At 53.9% G+C, this 24,016-nt stretch overlaps 1 protein-coding gene across 1 annotated transcript in view; it reads left to right on the forward strand.

Moving 5' to 3' along the window:
* Window positions 1–726: 726 nt before the first annotated feature.
* pcnt (pericentrin) overlaps window positions 727–24,016 on the forward strand; it is a 28,874-nt gene continuing 5,584 nt past the window's right edge. The window contains 48 exon segments of the mRNA XM_047045700.1: window positions 727–905; window positions 1,883–1,912; window positions 3,937–4,104; window positions 4,498–4,680; window positions 5,376–5,525; window positions 5,631–6,439; window positions 6,639–6,977; window positions 7,201–7,633; window positions 7,719–7,979; window positions 8,103–8,184; window positions 8,187–8,416; window positions 8,554–8,697; window positions 8,777–9,032; window positions 9,414–9,490; window positions 9,631–9,862; window positions 10,035–10,135; window positions 10,235–10,346; window positions 10,516–10,642; window positions 10,745–10,864; window positions 10,950–11,028; window positions 11,167–11,271; window positions 11,429–11,540; window positions 11,646–11,686; window positions 11,833–11,967; window positions 12,102–12,303; window positions 12,418–12,568; window positions 12,747–13,200; window positions 13,367–13,564; window positions 13,670–13,741; window positions 13,891–13,995; window positions 14,122–14,274; window positions 15,118–15,264; window positions 15,938–16,098; window positions 16,480–16,661; window positions 16,870–17,054; window positions 17,323–17,485; window positions 17,662–17,955; window positions 18,610–18,842; window positions 18,999–19,118; window positions 19,534–19,554; window positions 19,933–20,169; window positions 20,451–20,624; window positions 20,845–20,997; window positions 21,119–21,301; window positions 21,467–22,444; window positions 23,058–23,228; window positions 23,352–23,529; window positions 23,635–23,972. Of these exon segments, the coding sequence (XP_046901656.1) occupies window positions 858–905; window positions 1,883–1,912; window positions 3,937–4,104; window positions 4,498–4,680; window positions 5,376–5,525; window positions 5,631–6,439; window positions 6,639–6,977; window positions 7,201–7,633; window positions 7,719–7,979; window positions 8,103–8,184; window positions 8,187–8,416; window positions 8,554–8,697; window positions 8,777–9,032; window positions 9,414–9,490; window positions 9,631–9,862; window positions 10,035–10,135; window positions 10,235–10,346; window positions 10,516–10,642; window positions 10,745–10,864; window positions 10,950–11,028; window positions 11,167–11,271; window positions 11,429–11,540; window positions 11,646–11,686; window positions 11,833–11,967; window positions 12,102–12,303; window positions 12,418–12,568; window positions 12,747–13,200; window positions 13,367–13,564; window positions 13,670–13,741; window positions 13,891–13,995; window positions 14,122–14,274; window positions 15,118–15,264; window positions 15,938–16,098; window positions 16,480–16,661; window positions 16,870–17,054; window positions 17,323–17,485; window positions 17,662–17,955; window positions 18,610–18,842; window positions 18,999–19,118; window positions 19,534–19,554; window positions 19,933–20,169; window positions 20,451–20,624; window positions 20,845–20,997; window positions 21,119–21,301; window positions 21,467–22,444; window positions 23,058–23,228; window positions 23,352–23,529; window positions 23,635–23,972 (9,627 nt within the window). The 5' untranslated portion in view covers window positions 727–857.

The raw sequence follows: 24,016 nt of genomic DNA on the forward strand, positions 1-24,016 counted from the left end.
GTATATTGTATCATATATTTTAGCTTTATATGTGGTTACTGCTGTATGCTAGTAATTTTGTGTTTACGTCTTTTCAATTTGTTGTCATGGTGGTTGCTGTTGTATGTTGTGTTTATTCAGTCTTGTAGAGCTTTGATATATGTTAGAATGATCCATGGTTGGGTGTTAGATGAATGGACTGAAGTCTAAAGCCTATAGGCTAGTCAGTGAAAGTTTGACTAATGATCACAAGGCTTTGTGGTCATAACACTTAAAATAGTGAACTGTGAAACCCTTGTGTGGAGCGACCGTCTGTTGCCAACACACTAGTAGTTGCTTTTTTGACAGTTGGGGCTTATCCACAAGAGTCTGCTGTTTAGTTTGTGCATTCAATTATTTTACCCGGGCATTTCGAGCGCCTTTTGCGGCAGGTTACCTCCGAGCTATTCAACCAGTCACACATCGGCACTAATTTTCAAAACGTGAGGGAGGGATGGATACTGTTTTGGAAAAAACTTTCTGTCATTGGCTAGAAATGCTGTCAATCAAGTGTTTGCATCAATATCCAATGTCATGATTGGTTGGTAACATGTCGGCGAAAGAGTCCAGGTGCAGTGGAAGGGAGCAGATAGAGTGGCAATACTATTGGCTATGACATTCGTTTCGAGTACGTTGATTGGGTTTTTTACTGGAGGAAATTCGATAAGGGCGGAGTTGAAAAAGCTTGGCGGCCATGTTGAAAATCCATTGACAGTTGTTTCAGTGAACAGAAAGATTGTGTAGCCTAGCCAACTCATAAGAAAGAAGTTTACTGTGGAATGTTGTACTAAATCAGGACGTCCGTCCTAAAGTTTTGATGTTTTTCCTGTAATCAAGATATGGATGAAGATGAGCGACAGAGGAAACTAGAAGCTGGAAGAGCAAAGGTTTGTGCTCATTCAGTTAGATGCTAAATTGGCTAAGGGGCTAACACTAGCCAATAGACTACTTCTTAGTCTGTGTTTGTAGCTAGCTAAGATATCAAGCTAGCCAGCAAGTGTTAGCCAGCAATGACTCCATGAGAATGAACTTTTAGATACTCCACAATCTCGTCCAAATGTCACCCAGTCATTTGTGTGTGTGTGTTTGAATACACTGTCGCTAACTGCCATTCTTCTAATAATATAGATATCTATGCGTGCGCATATTGTCTGATAGCGCAAACTAGCTTAGTAAGTAATTTACATATTCGTAAATATGCAATTCTGTAGCTAATAGTACAGTATAAAGCAAACCACCTGTCGCCATTCAAAGCCACACTATCCAGCCAACTCATTTTCTTATAGTTTGTATTAGAAACAGAAACTATCCATCAGAATGTGTTTCCATGTTATGAGATGTAGGTCCTGATGGCATCTCTTTGTCATTAACGTTTTAATACCCAAGCATGCTTGTTATTCATAGTTGATGTATCCGTCCTCCTTGGGTCGTGTGGTTGCAACACAAGTGCTCTTTTTGTTTATTGTTCCAGTTGTCTCATTATACGATGGCTCACAATTAATTGAATCAAATAGATGCAGATCTGACGCCCCCCTGGGACACTTCTTTCGTTTTTGTTCATTTGGACTGCATGTCCGGTGATGTAGCCAACTGTCATGAACCTGCCATTTCGGTAACTGTTCAGCACTACTAGTGAAAGGCTGAACGCGTGGACCTCCTAACCTGTGAGCCTCTTACTGTTAAAGATGCCAGATGACTGGGCTAGGTCGTTGCTAACTTTAGGTGGCAGGTATTTCACCTGGCCATGAACTCAAATCTAGCCATTTTCTCCAGGACCCCATTAATGAAAGTATTCTGATGCACAAATAAATGAATCATCATTAATTTAAGACAGGATAATCCATAAATGACTCTTTATTAACAGAAACCTACCAGCATGCAACGCAATCAGAAGGTAAGTAAATGAACTTTGTGTTGACACTGGTTGTGGGTCTATGCTAATTCTGGTGATGGCTGGGGGGGGGGACGGAACGGTGGAATGAAAATCAGGTCTGTGATCACTGTGCACTTACTACATTATCTCACATGCATGCAGGCTAATCTGTGGTAGAGGTGGTCTGGTACTCAGATTAAATAAACCTCTGTGATTTAGTTATTTCTGTATATGAAGCAGAGGTGTCATTGCACACTAATTCCTGTAGATGGTGCATAAAGTCTGAGACTGGAGCTGGGTAAATGGTAGCTGATTCCCTGGCCTACACAATCTCAACTGATGGTACGCAGAGCCTCATAACATGGGAGTAAGTTAGTGTGATTCCACAAACGCCAGTCTGGTCCAGACAGGTTCTATTTCGGTCCACTGTGTCCCAAGTACCAGGGGAAAATGTTTTGTCGGCTGCAAATGCTTCATGTTGGCATAGCTACAGTTGCTATGGTGAAGCTGTTGTCAACTGTATTCTTCAAGATCACAAATCCGTCGACCACACACACACATGCGTGAGAGAGAGCGTGTGTTGTGGAGAGCACCATCATTGCAGGACGTCTTCTCATTAGGCAGGAGTAAGCCTGTCTGGTACAGCGGCCGCCGGAGGCCAAGCGCAGCTCCTCTGTGTGTGTGTTTGTGTGTGTGTTTGTGTGCATGTCTGAGATGAGTTACGTGTTGTGACAGGAGGCAAAGGGGGGTGAGTGAGATGGGGGGGGGGGGGGATGTAACTGTGAAGGCTGGAAAAGAGATGTGTGGATTGCAGGATTGCAGATTGTAGAATTTGAGATCGTGCTAAATGGATGGAGGTAAACTGTCGCTGTGGAGAGCGAGAGGAGAGGAGAGGGGAGTGTCAGTAAAGGGGAAAGGTGGTTGTGTGTAGTAGACCATGGGCACAGCGGAGCTGCCCAGTCAAGTGGAACCACCCACGTATGGAGATCCGGCAACACACGCACACACACACACAAACACACGCAATTGCATTTCTTCTCGCTCGTCAGGGTCAGGAATGCTTGTGGAAGACAGAGCCCACAGAGACTCGTGCCCACCCAAGCCTCGCCTCCCTAGCGTAAAACTCCTCCTCCTCTTCCTCTTTCCATACCATCACCAAGCCAGATCTCATTCGTCTCCATGCTTGGGAAGCTTGTGGTGGCTAGTGAGCGTCAGTGCAGCCCAATATCAATGTGCTCGCCAGCATGCTCCTATCCTGCCGTCTGATGGGGCTTGATTGACAGCTGTGACTGGACTGCTGTGACAGCCAGAGAGGGAGGGAGTGATCGTTCAGCGATGGAGCGTTTGTCCAGAGTGCGTGAACCTCCTCTGTGTAATCTCACTTAAGCTGCTTAAAGAACAGAGGCAGACTGACAGACAGAGGGAAAGTGATGCACAGAGTGATTGAACCCGCTGGAATAATGCTGAATCAGTGCAGCTGGAATTCAATAACCAGTATCTGGGAATTTCTTTCGTTTGTATCGTTGGATGGATAGCATGCGCAATCCCTGGATGAACATTGGGATTATCGGGATACTACACAGAGCTTTGGGACCTCTGTGCATGGCTGTAACCTCTGACCTTTCTGGTTTTCTGGAAAAGTGAATCAGGGTAGAAGGGGATTTTCCATCTCTCTTGTAGTGGGTGATGAAACTCAGATGGGACTGTCTTGTAGGTTCTGGCCTATAGCAGACAGTAGCCTTGTTTGGCTGAATCGGTGACTGGAGTGTATCTCACCTCCGTTGGATCAAATCCTGTTGGGGGACGACCTAGTGTGGCTCTGTCATTTTCCCTCTCTCAAAACAACTTTTCACTTTGAATGATCTTAAACTTTTCCCTCCAAGTTTTCTGCAATCTTTCACTGGCACGATGGTCTGTGTGTGTGTGAGGGGGGGGGGGTCACAGGATAATCTTCACCCCTGACCTGTGAGCATGCTGATCGTGTGGTGGTGCTCCGTGTTGCTGACCTACGTGTCCCTGTACCTCTCGCTGTCCTTCCTGCGCAGCTTGCTAGCTTCCGACAGCGCCGGGCGAAAGGGAACGGTGCGGGCGCGGCGAAAAAGACGCAGAAGGGGAAGGGCCCGGATGATGAGCGCTCAGCGCAAGACCCTGCCTTAGAGGCAGCTGTGCCAACTGGAAAGGACACGCGACAGGACACCAGGGCTAAACATGAAGTACGTGTAGCCCCCCCCCCCCACCCCCCCCTTACAGAAACAGTTGTTAAAGGCAAGCCGATGTGAGAGAAGAGCTGTATGGCGTCTATGAGTGGTTTGAGGGTTATTTGTTGGGACTAAAACCACTCCAGACCTATAGTGAGGTTTTATTCTAAATGCAAGTGCCCCCCTCCATGCCTTCTGTAAATACATTGAAGAAATAGGTCACTAAACACAAAAGTAGCTTGGGGGAGGGGGGCATGTTGTCATAGCAACACATCCAGGATCAACAGTTACCACTATGCACAGCTTTTTAAAAGGGGAGGTTCATCTTCTGTCCTTTTATCCCATTTTCAAATCAGCTCATTACACCAGTCACACAAAGGCAAATTGTCTATGTTTTTAACTCTTTAGGGACCCCAGAGGTCTGGACAGAAATATCAGTGCCAACCTCCAGGGCCCCACCAGAACCATGGATCTAGTGCCCAAGATCAAAGCCTCTCATTGGGGAAACCGCTGTCCACTGACCAGCCAACCGTGGCGGAGGATCTGGTACAAGTGGATCTCCCAGCACTCACTGGCAAAGAGCAGCTTAAGGTAAACACAGGGGCACATGAAAGAGACTCCGTTTGGACATCTGTCCACAACTTCAGTCCACAGCATTAATTAATGGGTGAAATCATGTTTTCAAATGACTACAGATGGCTATGACCTGTACTAATCAGCAGAGGGGATCAATTAAGACCTACTGAAATGTTCTTAACTGCCCAAAGCATGTCTCGTTATGACAAGCGGATGATATGGAGGCAGAGAGGTGGATAGATTTAATGAATGCGTGATGCAGATTACATCATCATTTAAAAAAAGGAATCTTCCAAACTGGTTATGTTTTTATTTGTTTATAAACCCTGTAACTACATGTCTAGTAACACACACACACACTCATATACACACACACAAAATCCTCTGAAATGGGATAGATGTGTTAGTTTTTTATTTATTAATTTGTGCTCATGCATTGTTTACTCATAAAGCCTAAGGGGCTCCTCCTTCGGAATAGAATTAGAGGTCTGTGTGTGTGTAAGCATGTGTGTGTCCTCTTGTCTTTCTGTCCTTCTTTGCGTTTCTCGTGGTGCACCTGTCCTCTCCCGTCTCCTCTCTGTTCTGGGAACATGAGGTCGAGCCAATAGTGCAGAAACCCAAAGGGGGTTGAGACCCATGTCTGCCATCAGCCTGGGTGTGTATTACGTCCTGTGTGTCTGTGGTCCTGACCCGCTCCTCTCCTCCTGCAGCAGCTGCAGGAGGCCGTGGAGAAACGCAACGAGATCATCTCCAGGCTGAGTTCCAACCTGCAGGAGGCCCTGGCCAGCCGAGACCAGGTCCAACAGGAGGCCCAGACCCTGGCTGGGCAGATCCAGGCCTTACAGGTCCAGCTCCAGCAGGTACACACACACAGATGCAGCGCACACCTCTAATATCCGTGCTTGTTGAGGTTGACCTCTAGAACCTAGAGAGGGTTAACCAGTCCCTCTTGTTCTCCTCTCCAGACAAGCCAGTACCTCCTGCGCTCCAAGACCCAGGCAGGCTCTGAGCTGCCCCATGCCCAGCAGCAGCCCCCTGAGCCGGGCCTCACCTCCCAGGACCTGGCCCCTGTCCTCAACCACCTGGAGCCCCTGAGGGCCTTTCGCTCCCAGAGCGTGGAGACTGACTCCAACGCCGCCACGGACAGGGACACGGAAGCCCTGCTGCACAGACTGAGGACGGAGCTGGAAGAGGAGAAGGTGAACAGCCAACGTGCGCTCCATCTACTGAAGGAGGAGAAGAGAGGGAGGGAGGAGGAGAGGAGGGAGAGGGAGGCGCAGCTGGAGGCCCTTCGGACCCAGCTGGACCGAGCCCAGGACCAGGTGCGGGAGATCCAACGGTTCAAGGAGGAGAAGGAGGCACTGAACCGGGAGGTGCAGGACCTGAGGAGGAGGCTGCAGGAGGGGGGGGAGGAGACGGGGGGGGCGGCTGACTGTACCCTGCCCCTGGAGAAGGAGGGGAGGAGGAGGGTCAGGGAGGAGCACCGCGAGGAGGGGCAGGGAGTCCAACGTCTCCCGGAGGAGAGGGAGAGAGGGATGGAGGACGCCGGGAAGGAGGAGTTGGGGCAGAAGGCTTGCAAAGACAAGCGGAACCAGGCGAGGGCTAGCGTGGGCGAGGACGGGGAGACGGGGGAGGACAGTCTGAATGGATCTGGGGGGGCCGACCCCCTGATGGAGCGCTACCTGTCCTCTGCCATCCCCAAGCGCTCGCCCTACTCCTGGACCGAAGACAGTCTGGAGGAGCACAGCCTGCTGGAGAACTCGGGCAACTACAGGTCAGCGGAATTTGCGTGCCGTATCCATTGTTCCTGGACGTGTGTCTTAGTGGTGAACGCTGGCAGTGTCTCCTGTGTTTTTCATGGGCCTGTTATTATGTCAGCCTGATATAGTATTAAAGTTGGGGGGGGGGGGGGGGGGGGGGGGGGTCGTTTTCTCTGGCGCTCTCCCGTCATCCTTCCGTCTCCCTCCTTCCAGGTTCGAGCTGGACAGCGACGTCCTGGGAGACCAGTCCCAGCTTTCCCTCTCTCGCCACTCCCTCCGGGAGGAGCAGACCATCGACCTCCACAGCTATTCCCTCCCGAGGGGCTCTGCCATGGCCGCGGGCGACTCCCCCGCCCAGGGAGCGGGCGACGGTTCCCCGCTGGGGTGGCTCCAGTCCTCGGCGGGCGAGCTCTCCCAGGGGGAGTTCAGCGAGGAGCCGGACCTGGCCAAGGAGCTGCTGATCCAGCAGTGTGAGGAGCTCCGGAGGGAGCAGGAGGTGCTGACCGAGGAGGTGCAGAAGAGTGCAGAGGATCTGGAGGAGGCCAGGGAGAGGTGAGATGTTTGTGTGTGTGTGTGTGTGTGTTTACTGTTTACCCTGGAGATGTGTGTTAGACGTAGGCCTGGTCGAGAAAGCAGTAACAGTCTGCACACAACAGTCTGCACACAATCCAAACTGGACAAAACACAAAGGTCATCTGGTCTTCTGAGAAACGGTGGCGCTGCTTCTGAAGGCAGCTTTTGGGGGTCCGAGTTTGAAACCCGTGCACATGTGTAGGTGGGCGCAGGTCACCGAGGAGCTACGGGAGGCGCTCTGGGAGCTGGAGGAGGAGAAGGAGAAGAGGAGGAGGTGCCAGGACGAGATGGAGGAGGAGAGGGAGAAGAGGAGGAGGGCCGAGGAGGAGGTCAACGCGAAGACCCACGAGGAGGACAACCTCAAGAACAAACTCAGCGCCCTGCTGGAGGAGAGGGAGAGCGAGCGTGTGACGGAGAGCCAGGACTCCCTCCTCCTCCCCCTCAGCCCCCCCGGGAAGGACCGCGAGGGTCTGCACGGGGAGCTGAAGGAGGCACAGGAGGAGAAGGCGCTGCTCGTCTCCCGTCTGAAGCAGCAGGAAGGCCTGGTGTCCTCCCTGCAGGAGATGAAGCTGGCAGGAGACTCGGTCACCTCCGAGGTCCAGGTGCTCTTTGGCAAACAGCTGCAAGCCTTACAGGTATGTCAATGAGCGACTGTGTGTGTGTGTATGCAAGTGTGTAGTTCTATGTATATTTATATATAGCCTCCCTGTCTGTATCCAGGCTCACCGTGACCAGGTGTGTGCTGAACTGGAGGAGACCAAAAGCCGACTCAAAACCTCGTTGGCGCTCCTGGGCCAGAAGACCATGGAGCTGGACCAGGCCCTCGCCCAGGCCGAGGAGGCGCGGATCCACGGGGCCCAGGAGAAGGAGGAGCAGCGGAGGAGGCAGGAGGAGCGCGACGCCCAGATCCGGAGGATGGAGGAGCTCATCGAGGAGGAGCTGGAGGAGTTCCAGAAGCAACTCGACACCAAGGATGAAGAGGTGAGGAGGCGTGGCGTTTGCACGCGGTTGAGAAGTGCGTCAGAAATGGGGATTGGGGGGAAGACCATTAGCAATAGACCCGGGCGTGTTCGTCTGACCGCAACCGTGACCTCCACACCCCAGGTGGCCGAGGAGAGGGAGAAGTGGGAGGAGGAGCGCCAGGAGAAGGAGCAGGAGCTGCGGGCGGCGAGGCGCCTCCTGGAGGAGCAGAGGAGGAGAGGGAGGTGGAGGTGCGGGCCCTCCTGGACCGGCAGCGCCTGGCCCTGGAGGAGGCGGCGGCGGCGCTGAGGCGCTCCCACCAGGAGGAAGTGCGGGCGCTGCGGGAGGAACACCGCAAGGAGGTGGAGGAGCTCGAGGCCCGCGCCGGGGCGGAGCTCTGTGAGCAGAGGGCCGCCATGGAGGAGGAGCAGAGGCGGCAGATCAGCCTGATCAAACAGGTAGACACACACACACACACATAAAACACTTGCTTTAGGACCTGCTTGAAGGAGCCGGGGACATTCACAGAGCTGTTCAGACCGACACACCAGGGACTTTAGGAAGCTTCTAACTGAAGCGTCCCCCATCTCTTAAGGTGAACGAGAGGGAACACCAGAGGATGATGTCAGAGCTGGGCTCCAAGCAGAGGGAGGAGCTTAGCCGTCTGAAGGCGGAGCTCTCGGTTGCCCATCGAGAGAGCATGGAGGCTGCCCACCAGGCTGAGATACAGCAGACACAGGTACGCACACGCATACACACACACCCACGCACACGTAAACACACCCCCTGTAACCCACACGTCCTCCTCCCTCCCGCAGTCCCACCAGTCCTTAGAGGTGGAGGCCTTGCGCCTGAGCCTGACCAACCTCCACACGGCCCAGCTGGAGCTCTCCCAGACCAACCTGCACCGGGAGCGGGAGGCGGCTCTAAGCGAGCTCCAGGCTTCGCTCAGGGAGAAGTGGGCCCAGGAGAGTGCCGTCCTGCAGGCCCGCCAGCAGTTTGAACTGGACCGGCTGAGGGAGCAGAGCCTGGACAAGGAGGAGAGACAGAGGGAGGTGTACCAGAGGAGCCTAGGTGAGCTGGACAGAAAAGGAGCTACGTATTGTGAATCCTGACGGTTGATTCAAGAATACGGATGAAAAACTCCCTTCGCTTGGAGCAGACATGCTGAGAAAAGACTGTGGCCTTCCATTGGAACATCCCTCTCTGCTTTTGACTTGGCTGCCCATGGCTGTTTGTACACTGTGACTGTGCCCGACTCACAGAGCAGAACAAACGGCAGTGTTCGTTGCTCCACAGCATGTGCTGCGGCCCCCGGGGCAGAGCCAACATGAACCATGCATCTGCTGTAGCCTGGTGACGAGGTCACCAAGCCTAGCATGCTCTAACTAGGGCATGTTGGAACATCCTCGTCATGTCTGCATGTAGGTTGACTTTGTGTGTGTGTGTGTGTAGATGAGCTGAAGCAGCAGTGTGAGAGCGTCTCCATGGAGAAGGCGTCCATTGAGGAACAACACGCTACGGAGATGAAGGTAGTGCGCTCGAAACTGTCTACGTCTGTCGGTCTCGTCAGGAGTATAAGTTGACTTCAACGTTTTAGAACTTGTCTCTTTCTCACACTCACACTCACACTCACCCTCTCTCTGTCTCTGTCCTCCTGCTCTGTTCCCAGGCTCTGAGGCTGCAGTGGCGGGAGGCAGAGAAGCATCAGGCGGACCTCCAGACCAGACTTTCAGAGGCCCAGCAGAGCCTCGCCGATACCCAGGCCTCCCTCACCCAGACGGGGGCAGATCTGTCCTCCTCCAGGGCCCTGGTGGAAGAGCTCCAGGCCTCCAGAGCGAAGGAGATCCAGAGGCTGGAGGAGGAGCTGAGCCAAGCCCAGAGCGACAGGGACAATGCAGCCCGTGAGTTCCCCGCCGTTTTATATCCACTACCCTCACTTAGGATAGCTCGGGGCTATTTTTAAGCTTGTCAAGGAGTTGGCCCATGAAAGACATTATTTACAAATGAGGAGTCCGCCCATACCTTGGTGTGACCACACTGTGACTGTCTGGATGTGTGCTCCCTGCTGCCCAGGCTCGCTAGAAGAGTTGGTGTCCAGCTATAAGAAGGTCCTCCTAGATAAAGAGGAGCACATCCAGCAGCTCGAGGAGCGAGAGAGTGTCCTGCAGAAAGAAGTGAGACACACACACACACACATTCTTCAGCAACAAATGGAATTTTCTTCCAATAAATGAGCCTCACTCCTTTCGATGGTGTCCTTCTCTCCCGGTCAGGCCGCGCGTCTGCTGGAGGAGCAGGTGTCTGTCAAACAGAGCTCGGAGCAGGAGGTGGCTCAGTTGTGGGCTCAGCTGGACAGCATGAGAACAAGCCGCCAGGAGCTGGGAGGTGAGGGAGCACACACAGCCACACACACACACACCCCCACACACACACACACAGGAGAGGTCAATTGAATGCTCAAGGACAAGATGGAAAACAAGCCTTTTCATCCCACTACTTCCCCTCTCTCTCATGGTCTCTTCCTCCTCTCTGCCCTTCCCTCCTCCCCCGACAGAGCTGAAGGAGCAGCTTCTGGCTCGCTCGTCGCGCGTTGACGACATCGAGCGGCTGAAGGTGGAGTTCACTGAGCAGAGGAGAGAGATTCGTCAGCAGAATGAGGCGGAGCTGGAGAGCCTGAGGAGGTACGTGCACACGCACACACACACACACACACGTACACACCTACCTTATTGTCTCCACATAGGTGAAGGTACACTTTGACACACCCATGGCTCTGTATGCAGGTACTTTGAGCAACGCCTGCGGGCTGCAGAGGAAAGCTACAGGGAGGAGATCGCCCTGCTGCAGCTGAGGCTGGTGGAGGGGGCCCTGGAGGAGTCTGTACTCAAGACTGGGGATGCTAGGTACGCTAACGGGCCTACTGCCATGATGAGTTAAATCCTCTTGGCTCTTTGGGTGGCTCTGATGGTGTGTCTGTTCTCTGTTCAGCTTCATGTCGGAGGGCAAAGGAGAGGAGGAGAGGAATGAAATGCTGGCTGAGATCACCCTCAAACTTGAGAAACACAAGGTAAACACACACACACACACCCTTCATGCTTAGCTGTGTGTGTGAAAGGATTGTTACTGATTCTCTCTCCTGCCACTTCTGACCCCACACACACACACACGTTTTCCCTCTGCTCTCCTGTCTCTCCGTCTGTCTCAGGAAGAGCTGGACGCGCTGCGGGGGCAGCTGGAGGAGAGACACACTCAGGAGATCTCTTACCTGCGCTCCTCTATGGCTCTGGCCAACAGAGAGGACATACTGCAGGTCACTACACTTGCTCTGTCTCTCATTCTCACACACACACACACTCTACGATCCTTCCACCACACACACACACTCTTCCCAAACCTTCCACCAAACACTCACTCACAGTTTGTACTTCCTGACCAGTTTTTCAAGTTGATGCCACTTCTGTCTGCAGGTGCGCACTGACCTCACCGACAGTTACTATAGCGACTTGCAGGAGCTGAGGACTCGCCACTCTTTGGAGCTGGAGCAACTTCGAGCCAAAATCTCCGACAGCCATGTCAGAGGTACACACACGCGCACACACACACACACACTACATAAACACACAAATCGAGCTACATTCATTTCAGATCCATAAGTCACCAGTCATTCTTCCTTCTCTGTTTCAGAACTGACAAGGATTCGTCTGGAGGCAGCAAGGCAGGTTGAGGTAAGAGAGACTGACGTCATCACAGCATAAATATCTAAAGGCGTGACTGCGTTATGCGTTATGATTGCATAAAGTGTTATGATGATGATGGTGGTGCTGATGGTGCTGATGATGGTGATGGTGCTGATGATGGTGCTGGTGTCTAGGTGGAGGTGGAGCAGCGGATGTGGCGTCACAGCGAGGAGCTCCAGGCCAGACTGACCCTGATCCAGACCCTGGAGACGCGACTCTCCAGCCTCACACAGCATCATGCCGCAGAGCTGGAGAGGAACCAACAGCAGGTGAAAACACACACTCGCACACACACACAGGCCCTTAAGAACACATCCACACGGGCGTGTCATTAGACTGCTTAAAAGTGTTTGAAAATTCTCCCACTTGCTCCGATCAATCAAATATGGGTCTCCTGTTGCAGCTGAAGCAGGAGTTCGCTGAGGAGCTGACCGTCCGATTGGAGGAGGCGCAGAGCCAAGAGAGGGAGCGCGGGAGAGAGGAGCGGGCCCAGAGGAGTCGGGAAGAGGAGCAGGTCTCCTCCCTGAGGCAAGAGATGGAGAGGGAGCTGGAGGAGGCGAGGGAGCGTCTGCGGAGTCTACAGGACTCGCTGGACCAGGACACCAGTAAGACGGGGCCACTTCACGCTCTCTCTACCCTTTCCTTCCATTCTTTTGGCTTCTCCATCTCCTATTTGACCTCCTCTATAACTAGCTCTCCCTTCCCCCACCTTCTCTCAGACCCCCTGGTGGTGGCAGTGAGACAGAAGCTGGACACCCAGTATGACAGCGAGCTGCGCAGGGCGAAGAGCTGCATGGCTGCGGAGGTGAAGGAACTCACCGCCCTCCTCCAGGAACAGGGGGAGGACAGGCTGCAGCAAGCCCAGGACAGGTGAGCCCGGCATGGGAGACATCTCTTTGGGGAGATTGGGTGGGGATAGTTGTGGAGGTCTTTTAGTCTCATGATTTTGAGGTCTGATTACTCACTAGTAATGAATCCCTGTAACTCCTCCATGCTTCCTTTCGCGTTCTTGGGTGTTTACATGTGTTTGATCACGGGGTCTGTGCAGGTTCCAGGAGGAGAGGGGCCAGTTGGAGAAGCGTCTAGCTCAGCAGAATGAGCTCTCTCTGGGGGAGCTGAGGGACAAACACCAGGCTGACCTGGAGCTCCAGAGGACCAAACTACTCGCCGCTCACACTCAAGAGACGGACACGCTCCGAGCCAATCACAAGGCCGAACTGGATTCTCTATCTGCCAGTCACAAAGAGCAAATCGCTGTCATGGCAACCGAGCTGGCCTCCAAGCACCAGACGGAGCTCGTCACCCTGGAAACGCGTCTCGAGTCCCAGCGGAACGCGGAGCTCGATCGCCTGGAGGCGGTCCTTGAGGCGGCCAATCAGGCACAGCTGGAGGCCCGGGAGGCAGAGCTGAATCACAGGCACCAGGAGGAACGGGATGAGCTGGAGAGGAGGATGCTGGGTAACATGGACACTTTGGAGGCAACCTACCTGAAGGAGATCCAGGTGAGGGGACGCACGCGACGGGTCAAGCAAACCAGCCTAGTTGTTTTTTGACGTTTTTATGATTTCCTTGTTCCTTTTGAATGATTGGTCACACCTGTGGAATTCAATGCATTTATACCCCATGCAGTTTACACACAACTTAGCTCTTACCTCCTGTGAATGTTAGACCCTGAGGGAACAGATTCAGCAGCTGGAAGAGATGCGCAGACAGGAAGTGGAGCAGGGGAAGGCGGCCCTCAGACAGGAAGTGGGGCGGGAGCGGGCGGAGCAGCTGTCCAGCCGAGAGGAACTGAGGAGGGAACTGGCCCAGGTGCACATGGAGAAGTTCAGCGCCATGGCAACCGAGCTCAGCCACGCCCACCAGGTGAGAGGCAGACTGAGCGTGCTCAGTTCTGAAACGGAGTGAAAGGCCCTAGCTACAGTAACCAGGGAAGAGACCATTTCCTGAATAGCCCTCTGTTCTCCTCAGACTGAGCTAGCTGCCCAGAGGGAAGCCCTGGAGACGGCACACCGCCTGGCCCTGGACGCCCTCAGGAACCAGGTGACGCTGCATGCCTCCAGCCGGCATTATACCATGCATCATCTGTTTTTATTTAAACATAAATAAAATATTTATATTTATTTTATTTAAAATAAATGTTTTGTTCTCAGTGCTGTGCCCACTCTGATTGGTGCTTGTTGTGCTCACAGGTGTTAGAGTTGGAGCAGCAGCATAGCGCTGCTCTACAGGAGCTGGCTCACACTTTCAACACTGAGAAGCAGAAACTCGACACCCAGCACCAGCTCAATCTGCAGGTGTGTGTGTGTGTGTGTCGGGGCTGGGAACTGCGTGTCTTTGTAGCTTTATGAATGTGTGCGTCTTCAGCCTTGTGTTTGAAAGTTCTGTTTGTGAACCCCTGTGTGTGTGTGTTTTGCATGCAGGAGGCGAGGAGTGCGTCCACACGTGAACTGGAAGCGTGCCACAAGGAACTCGAGGAGGAATTGTCACGGCAACGCCTGCGCTTCCTCGAAGAGGCTGAACTCTCCAGAGTCCAATCTGAGAGGTGCCTCCAAGACCGGATCAGCCAACTAAAAGTGAGTGAGAAGAGAGGAGGAGAGGAGCTGGTGGGGTGAGTCAGGGAGGGGGGGGGGGGGGGGGTGAGTGAAATGGGGTTGAGGAAGGTGGTAGAGACAGCTGTGAAGTTAAGGCAGGTAGAGTTGTGCTAAGGAGGATGTCGGGGCTGGGAAAGACGACCCCCCCCCCCAAAAAAATAAAATGGGCTGCTCTTCATTACTCGTGTTCCTTGGTGAACGGAATGACAGATTCCAGAGAATTATTTGAAGGAAAAACTTTTCGAGATCATCTGTGTGTTATTAAACCTGTGTCTGATGAGCCCCCTTCTGTCACATGTCATTATGTCATGACTCACAGGATTATAGTGTGTCTGTGTGTGTCCATCTAACAGCGAGGGCTCTCTCTCTCTGTGTCTCTCTCTCTATTCCCCCCCCTCTAAGCCCCCTAACAGTTTGCTCCCTTCCCTGGTGTTGGTTCATGCTTGGCCACTGTCCCACATGGAGTTTTGCACAGGCTGCCCGCATAATCCCTCCATCATATAGGAGTGTGTCTGTGTGTGTGAGTCACATTTGTGCGTCCACCGTCTGTGCGTGTTTATTAGAACCACGTGAACAGTGGCTAAATGGGATGGATTTGTGCTTTTTTTTTTATCCTCTGATGCAGAAGGTTTTATTTTGTACTCTTTTGAAATCTTTATCAGTCGAGCTTACACGGCAAACAAGCTAGCAGTCCCCCATTCCTGTCAGTGACTTCCTCCCAGGCTGGGATTTGGTCGTCAGAACAGAGGTGGCGTGAACGGGAGAGATTTGATCGAGACATTTTTCGGGACCTCATGCACATCTGTGTGTCCACTTTCTCTGAAGGCGGAGTTTGAGGAGCAGAAGGAGGCGGAGCTAGATGACCAGAGGCGGGGCTTCAGTTCTGAGCAAGAGCAGAAGGAGTGCAGCTACACAGAGAAAATGAGCCAGCTCTCCGCCCAGCTACAGCAGCTTGACACTGTGGTGTCCCAGGTACTACACACACACACGCGCGCACGCACCTTCTTTCACACATGCATACATACAAGCACGTAAACATACAGTTGCTGTGTCTGTGGTGCCATCATTCACTCACACCCAACCCAGACTGTGTCCTACCCATATACAGTAGCTATGTCTGTAATGTGGTGTTACACAAACACACACAATGGATGTGTAGTAAAAATCTTGCATGGGGCTCTTTGGGCAAGTTCAGACAGGCCTTGGTGGAGAGGATGGGGGGGGAGGTTAAGAATTGCTGGTCTGGAAGCGGAGTCTAGTTTGGTTGATCACTTGGAGGATAAGAACAGAAAAGGCAGCTGAAAGAGGGATAATCCCTTTTCTTCTTGACTGTTTTGACCTGGTGTCAGACGAGCAGAGGTAGCCCTACTTCCATTAGGTCAGCCTTTTGCAACTGCAACACAGATCTCCTAAAGAGATTATTTTACCCATTAATCGCTATGCTAATCCTGTGCGTGTGTGTGCGTGCGCTTGACAGACAAATACACTTCTGCCAGGGACATTTAATCTCCAATCTAACATAATGGCATTTAATTGACGTGCACAAACATTCACCCGCTCATTTTATCCGTCCATTTACCTATCCTCTGGCTTCTCTCCTTTCCCTTCCTCTCCATCCCCCCCTCTACCCCCCCTTCCCCCCCAGCTGCGTTCGGAGGTGGGCTGCCTGCAGGGGGAGCTGGAGGGGAAGCGTGGGGAGATGGAGACCCTGGACACCCTCCTCCAGCGGCGGGACAGGGAGGCCCAGGAGGGGGGGAACCTGCTGGACATGCTCACAGAGGACCTGAAGAACACCAAGCAGGAGAGGTGGGGGCCGTGCACTGTGATAGGACTCTGAGGCGCGTCCGGCCAAGCAAAAAAAGAAAGCCAAGAAAAATAAAGAGTTAAAAGAACTCAAATAGAACTCTTCAAATATCCAATATGACTATATCTGATGAACTGTACAATTGGTAGTGCAAACGTAGTTCCCATTAAGAATGTAATGTCCAAAGTGCAGTGTAGTGTTCGAAGTGTAGTGAGTTGAGTAGCCTGATCGTCCTGGAGGTGTCAGCTGTCGGTGTGTCTGAAGGTGCGAGCCTTGAGGATCCTTGATCCTCCTCTGCACTTCCTACGTGCTCTGTGTGGATGTTCCTTTGGATGAAACCAAAAAGAGGCTAAACGAACGTCATCGTCGTCCCACCCCTCCAGGCATGACCTGCTCCTGGCCAATGAGAAGCTGAGGAACGTTCTGCTGGAGGTGGTCCGCAGCACCATGGCAACGGAGGAGCTGATCGGACAACGGGTCGGCGATCCCCTTAAGGGGGTGGAGTCGGGGCACCAGACAACCAATCAGAGGGCTTCTGGGGGCAGCCGAGACGTACAGCAGATGGGTATGTTTGGAAAAATAACGAAAAAATCTATTATTTGTTAGATTTGGGCTCTCCTTGCTGTTGTATGGTTGACCCCCTTTGGAGGCAGGATGGAGGCTGATTGGATAGCTGCATTGGTTTGGAGGCAGGATGGAGGCTGATTGGATAGCTGCATTGGTTTGGAGGCAGGATGGAGGCTGATTGGATAGCTGCATTGGTTTGTCCTCAGGAAGTGTATCTGTATCGGAGGTCCCCGTGGATGACCTGGAGCTGTCCCAGCGTGTGTGTGAGAGCCTGCTGCTAGCGGACACACAGCTCCTGCCCGAGGGAGAGGAGGCGGTGCTGGGGGCCTGCGGTCGACTCAGACACACCGTGGACACGCTGCTGGAGCTGCTCAACCAGGCCAACACACAGGTGACACACCCAACCATAACCCCTCCATCCAGGAAATGCATATTCTAGGTGCAGTAGATGACCATGGACCAGCAGTGAAGTGTTCTAATAGTATTACCTCAGATCATGCCAAGGAACGGTCTCTGTTACCAGACTTGGGACAATAACAATATTCCTTCTCAAATACATCATCATGTAAATCACACACACACACACACACACACACACACAGGACACAGTGTGTCTGGGGTTTTGACACATGCTCTGCTTCCTCTCTGCTCCTGTGCAGCTCCTGCAGACCCACGGCGTCCACCTCTCTCTGAAGGAGAGGTTCTCTCAGGGCCGAGAAGACTCCGCTCAGCTCCTGCAGCAGCACACGCACCTATTGGATCAGCTCAACCAGGAGGCGGGACAGAAGAGCCAATTACAGCTGGATCTCCACAAAGCTGAGGGTAAGACCTGTCACAGGAGTCCCAACTTTTCATTGGTTGAACCTCGTGCCACTCCGCACAGAGGGAGCAGCCAATCCCATTATTCTTCTGCAGTGTTGATAATGAAACGGTGTCCTCTACTGTGTGTATGCGAGATAAGATGTTTCCACATCCTCCCCCCCCCCCCCCGTGTCCAGGCCTGCTGGAGGGCTACGTGGCGGAGAAGGCCGTGTTGGAGGAGGCTCTGCAGCAGAAGGAGGCCCAGGAGGAGCGGCTGGCCGAGGAGCTGGAGGGCCTCCGGGTGCAGCTCCACCAGACAGAGGGCCTCAGCGTGGAGCTGGAGAGCCTCCGGGTGCAGCTCCACCGGGCAGAGGGCCTCGGGGTGGAGCTGGAGAGCCTCCGGGTGCAGCTCCAGGAGCTCGGCGAGGAGAACGCCCTGCTGCTGCGCCAGAGGGACCATCTGAGCGCCGGCCTGGGGGAGAGGGAGAAAGGTGAGGGGAGGGGAGAGAGGATGGGTGAGGGAGAGAGGAAGGAGAAGGGGTGTGGATGCATCTCAAGCTGTGCACCTTGGGGGGTCCGGATCTGTCTGGACCCCATCCTGTGTGTGTGTGCGTGTGTGATACTGTGTCCTCGGGCCTGCTGATCTAAATGTGTCGTGTAATGCCTGTGCTCAGGTGTGTGCTCTTTCCCTAGGCTGCTGTCGACAGATAGAGGGTGGCACAGGTTTGTGGGTCACAAGTGTGTGTGTGTGTGTGTGTGCAAAGGCATTGCTTTTGCAGTGCTGTTAAGGGCCGTCTGGTCCTGACCCTCCCAGCATCGAGGCTGTGGCATATGGGAGAGCAGTGCAACCGCAGTGCTGCTGCTGTGCCTGGGTTTGCTGTGTGACCACCAGCGAAGGCTGTTCCAGGTGGTGTGTGTGCGCATCAGATATTCCAGAAGGATGTGCTAAAAGTGGGATTCAACATACAGTATCTCATTCTACAGTGGCTTGGGTGTGGATTGGATACTCGAAGGATGTGCTAAAAGTGTTACTTTTGCGGACGGTGTGTCATTCCACTGTGGTGTGGGTGTGACTACATGAGCTCTCCTACGGCATGTTTAAAGTTTAACCCCCCCCCCCCCCCCCCCCCCCCCCCCGTTGGCAGGTCTCCTGGCGGAGGCCCAGCGGCTGGCCCAGGAGAGGCTGGACGTGCAGCGGCAGGCTGAGAAGGACCACGGCTGCCTGTCCCTGCGCCTCCGGGCCCTGGAGGCCGAGCTGGAGGAGCAGGAGACCAAGGGCCTGGAGACGGAGCTGCACCACAGGGCCCAGAGCGAGGACCTCAACCAGCGCGTCCAGGCCCTGGAGAAGCAGCTCAAGCACAACCGGCAGTTTATCGATGTGAGTGTTCCGCCCCCTTCATCCACGCGCACACACACACTTCCACATACAAGCAAGTGCAACACAGCCATGTATATACACATGTGCACACGAGCATGATCAAACCAGCACTTCTCATATTTCCCTGTCGTGTGTGTGTGTCCTGTGTGCGTTCAGGAGCAAGCGGTGGAGCGCGAGCACGAGAGAGATGAGTTCCAGCAGGAGATCGGCCGTCTGGAGTCCCAGCTCCGACACACCTCCAGAGGACACTCTGCTGGGGACAACAAGGGCCAGAGGGTGAGCCTCGCTGGGCTGCCCCAACACTCAGCAGCTCCTCATGAGGCTGCGTGGATGGAGACGCTCCACACCCTAGCTGGAAAAACACACACACACACACAATACAGGGACCTGACGAATGATACCGCCTTGTGTATTCCTAACGTGAATTCAGAGTTGTTGTTTTTTTGGGAGTGAAAAGAATCGTTTTGTGTATCTGCATTGGAAAGGTGCTATTGCTCGTGTTTGTGTGTTCGGCGTGTGGACCTGAAACGTTTGTTTTGTTGACGACTTGTGTTGATGCTGTGGAAGAATAGGCGACAGCTTTTACAGAGAGTCCGTGCACAACTCGAGCACGGACACAATGCTTTAATGGACTTGCTGACGTTTTGCTGTGTGTTTGTCGTTTGTTCTTGCTCTGAACGGAATGCTGTAGATTGAGGACTTGGTTCTGCAGGTATGGAATATCACCGTAGTCCAGTTACTACCTTTCCCATAGCTCCCCCCCCCCCCCCCCCCCTCCGCATGCGTGTGCGTTTAACATTATCATCGTCCAACTGGTAACACTTCTAAACTCATCTGGAGAACTTTCTGTTCTCTAATTCCTCCTCTCTACCTCTTTTTCTACCCTTTATCCATTCTTAACCCTGATTCCTACCCTGGTCTTTTTACCCTGACCTTTTTGAGCTTGTGTTATATGGCTTGGCTTTAGTAGTTCTAGTTGGCTGCAGATCCGGAATGGCTTCATTATCTCGTCACATACCTCAGTATAAGAACTCCCCCAGAGCAACTGGAGTCTTCGGATCCAAGATGGCGTCCCTGTGTGTCTCCTCAGGTGGAGAGTCTCCAGGCTCTCATGAGGGACAAGACGGAAGACCACGCCTCTCTGCTGGCGGTCAATCAGCAAGCCCAGCGCGACGTCGTCGAGCGCAACGAGGAGATTGACAAACTGGCCGGGCGAATCAGAGAGCTGGAGCAGGCGTTGCTAAGCAGCGCGGAAAGCAACCGAGCTCTCAGCCAGCTGGAGCAAGAGCTGCACCGAGCCAAGCAGAGGGAGCTGGAGCTTACACAGGTACACACACACACACACACTCTGGTATCCTCAGAGCCTTCCCAGCAGCACCAGGGACAACAGCCCAGCAAGGCTCCCAGGAAGAGTTTTTCCTTGGTGAATTAAGCGCCCGTGAGTGCTGCTGTTCACCGTTTTCTCTCTCACATCTCCCGAATAGTTTATCGTCTCAGCGGTCTGAGTCTCTGTGGTTGTGCACAACACACACGCACGTTTTGAATAGTAGGCCGCTTACCAGGAGAATCCCTCACCGCTAAGTGGGCGTCTCTGTGTGTGTCCCTCAGGACAAACAGGCCCTGGAGCAACAGCAGCTGTCCAACAGGCTCCAGATCTCAGCCCTGCAGTCCAAACTGGATGAGACAAGACACCGTTACCATGACAACCAGCCGGACCCCACCCAGCAGCTGCGAGACATGCTGGACACGACCCAGCAGGACCTCCAGGACAGAGAACGGCAGGTGTGTGTGTTTTGGTTGAAACGTTTTTCTAGTGCAGTTCATTGGCCCGACAACCTGTGACCTGACACGTGTGGCTTTGAAGCTGGTGAATGGGATATTGTCAGGATGTTGTGCCCCCGTCTGGTCAGAGTGTGTAAGTGCACTCAGTCACAAATATTGACTATATATCAGTTTTCCTGAACTTGTGGCTCCATGAGTGGTGTTTTGTGATTCGCTCCAGGTGGAGAACCTGACTGGCCAATTGGAGCAAGTCCAGAGAGACTTGACCATCAAAGAGGCGGAGTTAAAACACCTTACGCTACAGTTGGAGGTGTTAACCAACCAGAATGCAGATCATGTCAGCCAGCTACAGGATCAGATTGCTGCTCTGAAGGTTTGTGTGCGTGCGTCCGTATGTATGTCCAAACCCAGATGGGTGGCTGTGTTGAAATGGCCACGCTTCAAATCCTTAAAAAAAACTTCCCAGTGACGTAAATGGGTCCTTTTGTTTCCAGGAAAACGTGTCCAGTCTCACTCTTCATCAGGAAGAGAGGGAGGATGAGAGGGAGAGGGGGGAGGAGGGGGAGGAGGAGAGCCTGCCCTCTGCTCTCCTGCAGGAGAAGAACCAGGAGATTGACCACCTCAATCAGGAGCTCCAGCGCATGGAGCAGGAAGTGGAGAACTCCAGGACCCACATGGTCAGTAGTACTGACTCAGCACACACATCCAGGACCCACATGGTCAGTAGTACTGACTCAGCACACACATCCATTGAGATGAATGATGTGTATTTTTGTAGCTAGTGTTACTGCAATTGGAGCAAGATCAATATTGTGACTCTTTCCTTGCCCCCTTCTGTCCAGACCACAGAAGCTGAGCTGGAGGACCTGCACTCTCAGGTGGAGCACCTGCACTGTGACCTCATCAGGCTGCGCCAGGACAAGCAGGAAGAGGAGGAGCGCCTCCACGAGGTCATCAGCACGCTGCAGGCCGAGCTCAACGCGTCGGGCCCCGCCCTGCACGAGGTCAGCGACTCCCAGGACGGGGACAGCGTGAACCCCTCGCCCTCGCCCAGCCCCGAGCCCCCTCACCCCCCGCTCCGAGGGGCGCCGAGCAGAGGGGAAGGCCACAGCCTGAAGCAGGAGCTGCGGCTCCTCCACGCCTCCTCCTCTCGCTCCCTCCGCACGCGCGCCGAGGCCCTCCAGGGCCAGGTGGAGGCGCTGGCCGGGGAGAAGGAGGCCATGGAGCGGCTGCTGCACACCCAGGAGGAGGAGTACCGGGGCCACGGGGCGGAGATGGGGAAGAGGCTGCGGGAGGAGAGGGAGAGGGCGGAGGAGCTGGCCCGCCTGCTGTCTCTGAAGGAGGCCGAGCTGGAAGAGGAGAAGTCCAGGAGAGGGGAGGGGGAGGAGGAGGTGGTGAGTGTCCTCCAGAGGGAGAGGGCTCAGCTCGACTCCCTGGTCCTGGAGCTTCAGAGGGCGGAGGAAGAGAAGGAGAAGGAGGTGGCCAGTCTGACAGAGAGGGCCGGCGAGAGGGAAAGGGAAGCCCAGTCGCTCAGGGAGAGCGCACGCGCTCTCGAGAGATGGGTCCAGGAGGCGAGGGCAGAGGTCGTCGCGGCGGAGAAGCTCGCCGCCGAGGGGAGGGCGGAGGCGGTCGCCATGGAAGCGGTCAAGGCCGAGCTCCTCGCGGAGCGCGAGGCTCTGAGGAGGAGGGAAGGGCAGCTGCGGGAGGAAAGGGAACGCTTGAGGCAGGATGTGACCTCGCTTCGAGCCCGCGTCCAGGAACTGAGCCTCCAGTTGGAGGAGAGGGGAGCCAATCAGGAGGAGTCTCAGAAGGAAGTGCTGGTGAGTGGAAAGAATGGGCCAAAACCCTGTTAGAGGAGTGCTGTTCAGCCCAGTAAGCTAGTATTACTCTGCCTTCGAGGCAGGCGGTGAGCTCATCACCCTACCACAGCTGGATATAGTTAGAACAGAGGGGTTGGAGGAGCCAGCCTTTAATGAGGGTATGAGAGGAAAAGAGGGCAGTAAAGGGAAGAAAGAGGGAGGGATGCTGAGAATATCTCGGCCGTTGCCCACAATTTTGCTCACAGAGGAAGTGACATTGCAAAGAGGAAGCAAGGAGGAGGTTTCTCATTGAGCTGAATTGCGAAAAACATAAACAAGTCTGTTTTAAATGTCCTTTACTATGCCACGTAGAGAAGAGAGCTGGTGAGCTGAGGTAAGGAATAGTTGTGGTTGGAGAGGGGTTACAGCACGGAGTTCTGCTTTGCCTGCTTTACATTTTTTCTGAACTCATTTATGAAGTCAAAAAACAACAACTTGAAACGATAGCTGACGTCTGCAACACAGATGGCTCTCATTAGAAACGTACATGTATTGCTGATAGAATAGCTAGTTGTTGTATTGCTGTTTTCCAATCTCACATGTGTGATGCTGATCCTCGTGGTGTCTGTTCCAGACTCACGCTGAGGCCACCCTCGCCAAGGCCGACGCGGCGCTCCGACAGAGGGAGGTGGAGCTTGCCCGGCTGGGGGCGGAGCATCAGGCCCTGAGGGCGGAGTTAGCCGCTGTGAAGGAGGGGCTAAGCTGCAGTACTGAGAGAGCCGAGAAACTGAAGGAAGAAGGCCAGGTACGCTCTATCCTTCTGTATCGTGCGATAGAAACACCTTCTCGCGCGTCACTATCCTGTGCAGACGCCAGAAAGACGAGCGCCGTCAAAGGTTGACTGGCTTCCGTTTTGCCCGTCACTCAGACCAAAGACCGCGCCCTCGCCGACCTCGAGACCTACAACCAGCGTCTGAAGGTGGAGCTGCGGGGCCTCCAGGAGGACCTGGCGGTGCAGGAGGAGGAGCTGGCCTATCAGCAGAGAGAGCTGCTCCAGCTCAGGCAGCAGGCCACGCCCCCTCACGGCCAGTCATACTCACAAAAAGGTTAAACGCGTGCCGACACACGCAAACTGGGACAAGTTATGTTACTAATATAGATGGATTTGGATGTTGAGTGTTTTTTTGTTGTTGTCGTTTTGTCTCGTCCAGACCTTTCTCGTCCTGGGTTTGAGGCGGTCGTGTGTGGGTCTCGGGACGAAGCTTCGCTGAGCTCCCCGGAGGTTCTCCGAAGACTGGAGTGTTCCGAGGACAAGATCCGAGGGGGGTTTCACACCTCGCTTCTCCAGGGTTCCCATCTCTCTGAGCTAAGTGCCCTGAACTGCACGGGGCTGGAGCCCCACCCCAACAAGGCCTCCGCCAGGGGCAGGCCAGACCCTTCTCGGTCCAGGACTATCACCCCGGAACCGAACACACGCAGTACCCACTCTCCAGGCTCTGTCTCGGCCTCCGATAACTTCTCCATGCTGGACTCGCTAGATGCTGATAAAGTAAGTGAACTCCTTTCAACCTCCCGTTGTTGCTGTCAGTTGAC

Source organism: Hypomesus transpacificus, chromosome 3 (genome assembly GCF_021917145.1).
Source record: "Hypomesus transpacificus isolate Combined female chromosome 3, fHypTra1, whole genome shotgun sequence".
Classification (NCBI taxonomy): domain Eukaryota; kingdom Metazoa; phylum Chordata; class Actinopteri; order Osmeriformes; family Osmeridae; genus Hypomesus; species Hypomesus transpacificus.